Source organism: Procambarus clarkii, chromosome 5, assembly GCF_040958095.1.
Source record: "Procambarus clarkii isolate CNS0578487 chromosome 5, FALCON_Pclarkii_2.0, whole genome shotgun sequence".
NCBI lineage: Eukaryota > Metazoa > Arthropoda > Malacostraca > Decapoda > Cambaridae > Procambarus > Procambarus clarkii.
Window position 1 is genome coordinate 30,990,757 of NC_091154.1, and position 4,948 is coordinate 30,995,704.

Sequence of the window (4,948 nt, forward strand, 5' to 3'; positions counted from 1 at the left end):
GGTATTCTGCACTTCCTGCCATGCCTTCTGGTCTCACGAAGAGTTATTTATATGTGCAGATTTAAAACCAGTCCCTCTAATATTTTCCAGTTTTGGTAAACTGGTAAGATTTTCCCCTTAAAACTGGTAAGATTTTCCCCTTAAAACTGGTAAGATTTTCCCCTTAAAACTGGTAAGATTTTCCCCTTAAAACTGGTAAGATTTTCCCCTTAAAACTGGTAAGATTTTCCCCTTAAAACTGGTAAAATTTTCCCCTTAAAACTGGTAAGATTTTCCCCTTAAAACTGTTAAGATTTTTCCCTTTAAACTGGTAAGATTTTCCCCTTAAAACTGGTAAGATTTTTCCCTTTAAACTGGTATGATTTACCAGTTTTAAAGGGTCCCAATAACTGAGATGTTTTACTGAGTGGGTTTGGGCAGTAGAGGACCTTTGCACACTCTCCAGGTCTGCAAATTCTCCACCTGTGAATAGAAGTGTTAGTGTGTAGCAACACTCCACCCTAGAGAGCACTAGTTGTGACGGCTACTTTATTGTAACCTTTGAAAGCAAGGTCTTCCGACATGATTACTTCCAGATCGTTTATATTGCTTGTTCTGTCAAGAGTGAGTTGATGGCGTTGTATATGTGGTATCCGTTTTGATATTTTCGCTATCACGCGCTATCTCCACGCAGGTTTGAACGCCAAACCCGCATGCAGCGAGACTGTCGCTCTACAGTCCAGCCCAAGTACTCACCTAGTTGTACTCACTTAGTTGTGTTTGCGGGGGTTGAGCTCTGGCTCTTTGGTCCCACCTCTCAACCGTCAATCAACAGGTGTACAGGTTCCAGAGCCTATTGGGCTCTATCATATCTACAATGGTATATCATATCATGGTTGGGCACCTGTGTAAGTCAGTTCAAGTTGACCTGACCTCATGCAGTTAGTAGTCTCATCCTGCCTCGGCTCACACCAACAAAATGGCGGCGACCCCCTAACCCTCCATGCTACACACAACAGGAATAGAGCTTCCGTCACCACCCCGCCCGACTCCACACACGTGCAGCTGACCACATGCTGTATCTGAGTTGCAAATATGATATGGTATGCAGGGACCCCGCCAGCACCAGGGTACGCCAACCTGAGACGGCGGGGATCACAGCATTCCGGAGCCTCGGCTGTAGCTTCGGCTGTGTGTCTACGATTGGGCTTGGAATTATGTCGCTCTCTCACACCTAGTAACACAACGGTATTAGGCTCAGTAGGACTGTAAGAGAGAGAGAGAGAGAGAGAGAGAGAGAGAGAGAGAGAGAGAGAGAGAGAGAGAGAGAGAGAGAGAGAGAGAGAGAGAGAGAGAGAGAGAGAGAGAGAGAGAGAGAGAGAGAGAGAGAGAGAGAGAGAGAGAGAGAGAGAGAGAGATAAAAACAAGTGCTCGTGGAGATATAGGAGATAGTGGAGATTAGAAGGACTAGGAGAAGAAGGGAGATAGCCCATATGTGTGCTTGAGACAGGTGAGGAGATAAGAGATCAAAGTGAACGACAGGAAATAAGAGGTAAAGGTCGATATAGATGAGAGAGGGGAGAGACAGTGGACATGTGATGGGGGGGGGGGGGAGATGAACCACTTCCGCTGACCTCATTCTTCACTCCGCTCCTCTTGGGGTCAGTCCAGGTCACATGGGTGAGTGACCCCCCCCCCCCTCCCTCCCTCCCTCTCTCTCTCTCTCTCTCTCTCTCTCTCTCTCTCTCTCTCTCTCTCTCTCTCTCTCTATTACCTTAGTATTAATGACAATCAATCGTAAATCACCACTGAAGAAAGCATTGAATCTATAAACAGTAATGACTCCTCTGAGTCAGAGTGCTAACGCTCGACGATAGCCTGTCAGTGGAGGGAAAATTGGCAGTTACACATATATGTGCTTGAAGGTCGAGCTTCAGTTCTTGGACCGCACCTTTCAGACGTCGGCCACCTATGGCAATAGCTCCCAACTCTCTTCCATCATACATTACTAAGGAGAGATAGATAATAAAAAATCTGTACGATGGTACAACATGGTTGCAGCTGGCAATCCCAATCAGTATGGCCGAAGAGGAGGACGACGAGTGAGAGAATCTGTAATAGCGAGAATCCGTCTTGGATACAAATATCCATGGAGATTTGGAATGGAAACAACAGTTGATCAGCGAAGTTGCAGAATCTGTGGTGAGAGTGATGGACACCGCCTTGACCACTATCTACGTGAATGTGAACACCTGAGAGACATTAGGAATAACTGTAGAATAATAAACCCCACGTTGTTTGAGTTAGGAAAACATTATTTGTCAAATATTGATACTGTTCTTAAAAGATTTCCCCATTTTGCACCCGCAAGATAACGTAAGCTTTTAAGGGTTGATAAATGTTAATCTTCTTGTTTGAGGAGCTGTTCACTTGAGACAGTTAAGCAAGTCCCAGCTGTGTCTGGGTACAAGTGACAGGATGAACAACCCAGCGGGTTTTCTTCCTATTGGGGAGTGTTGTACATTCTGCTATGGCGGTATGTTCACTCACAAGATGAGTGGCGCTGCCCAATAAACTCGCCCCTCGGGGCAAAATTTAAATTTAATCACATGAGACCAGAAGGCACGGCAGGATGTGCAGAATACACCCCCCCCCCCCCCCCCGGTTGAAGAGCAGAGGTGCAATAGGTACTCTGAGAGTTTCAGTTTTTTCAGTTTAATTCATTTATTATGCACCCCATACCCATCTTGTGGGCGGTAGTGGAAAGGGTTACAGAGGCACATAATGGGCTCAGGGACTGAACCCCACAATTCATTTAGCTAAGCAAATTTACAATCTTGATGAGCTAGTTACAAAATTCAATATAAGTCGTCACATCAACAGTGGGTTCGAGATCGACCACAAGTACAGTTTCTAAATTAAGCAACTGACATATGTGGAGAGCTAGTGTCACAATTGATATGTTTGTCCTGCACACCGCCCCCCATCCAGTGGGCAGCGGTGGATAGGTTACAATCACTTAGTTACTACCTACAGTTAGCAAACTGGGGATATTTGGCTAAAATTTCTGGTAGCAGATCATTTTGAATGAAATATTTACACATCGTTGGAACATTGGTTATAGAATTGTCCCTGAATTCACGTATCTTTTCGCACTCCATCACATAGTGACGGAGGGTGTGCGAATAATTTTGTTGACAGTTTACATTTGGTCAGGTCTACATCGGCAGATAATGAAAAGAGTACTCTGAGAGAGAACTCTATTAACATCAGAGGCCCGAGACTGTTCAACACTCTTTTAACACACATAAGGGGCATAACTGGCCGACCCCTCACAGTGTTCAAAAGAGAACTCGATGAACTTGAGGTGACTGAGAGGTGGGCTGGAGTAACTGACAGGTGGGCTGGTGTAACTGACAGGTGGAGACTGCTGAAATACAAACACTTAACTATCTCTCACTTCCGACATGATAAGATTACCTCGATTAAAAAAAATAATTGTGCAATCCTTTAGCCTCTCCTGTAGTTATGTACTCACCTAGTTGTGCTTGCGGGGGTTGAACTTTGCTCTTTCGGCCCACCTCTCAACTGTCAATCAACTATTTTACTAACTACCTTTTTTTTCTCTCTCTCCTCACCACACACACACCAGGAAGCAGCCCGTGACAGCTGACTAGCTCCAAGGTACCTATTTACTTCTAGGTAACAGGGTCATTCAGGGTGAAGGAAACTTTGCCCATTTGTTTCTGCCTGGTGCGGGAATCGAACCCGCGCCGCAGAATTACGAGTCCTGCGTGCTATCCACCAGGCTACCAGGCCATGTATTGATCATATTGATCCATACATGATAGATCTATACATGTGCTATGTATAGATTCATCTTGTGCCTGAGAGCTCACAAGTATCTACCATTAGATACCATCTAATATCTACCATTAGAAGCCGGTCGGCCGAGTGGACAGCACGCTGGACTTGTGATCCTGTGGTCCTGGGTTCGATCCCAGGCGCCGACGAGAAACAATGGAGAGTGTCTATCACCCTGATGCCCCTGTTATCTAGCAGTAAAATAGGTACCTGGGTGTTAGTCAGCTGTCACGGGCTGCTTTCTGGGGGTGGAGGCCTGGTCGAGGACCGGGCCGCGGGGACACTAAAAAGCGCCGAAATCATCTCAAGATAGCTTTCTGAAGGATGTCCTGGTGTTTGCCAGCTTAGAGTATGATGTTAATGGAAGAGAGAGAACAAGTCTTACAGTCTCCGTGGTGTAGTGGTAAGACACTCGCCTGGCGTTCCGCGAGCGCTTTGTCATGGGTTCGTATCCTGGCCGGGGAGGATTTACTGGGCACAAATCCTTAACTGTAGCCTCTGTTTAACTCAACAGTAAAATGTGTACTTGGTTGTAACAACGATTCTTCGCGGCGGGGATCGTATTCCAGGGACCTGCCCGAAACGCTACGCGTACTAGTGGCTGTACAAGAATGTAACAACTCTTGTATATATCTAAAAAAAAAAAAAGTGTCTCAGGAGATGTGCTCCGGGTTATGCCTGCCCGCACAGCCTCTTCTCTCACTGATCATCTTGATTAAGTTGACAGTTCATCGTGAAATGTTCCGCCCGTTCCATCGTCATACTCCTGCATTTATGTGAGTTAAAGTCAATTAACCATTTGTGTTAGCATGCCTGCAAAGGTTCTAGCACCGATCCTTGTGGGACTTATCTGATGATAATCCCCCATTCCAACTGTTCACCCCACTACCTACCTACCTTGTGTACCTTCCGGGGATCAACGGCCCTGCGGCCCGATCTCCGACCAGGCCTCATACACTTACCGTTTCCTAGTTGCTAGGTAGGCTCTCAGATAGTGGATGTGCATCAAGTGTGGCGTTCTGTGTCACACTACTCCTATAGGATGGAGTGCCACACCACTCCTATAGGGGGGGAATGCCAAGCCACTCCTATAGGGAGGGAGTGC

At 46.2% G+C, this 4,948-nt stretch overlaps 1 protein-coding gene across 1 annotated transcript in view; it reads left to right on the top strand.

Moving 5' to 3' along the window:
- The first annotated feature begins 2,058 nt into the window (after positions 1-2,058).
- LOC123762142 (transcription factor Sox-10) overlaps positions 2,059-4,948 on the top strand; it is a 56,963-nt gene continuing 54,073 nt past the window's right edge. Inside the window, exon 1 of the mRNA XM_069303432.1 lies at positions 2,059-2,081. Coding sequence (XP_069159533.1) covers positions 2,059-2,081 — 23 coding nt within the window. The remainder of the gene's footprint in view (positions 2,082-4,948) is intronic.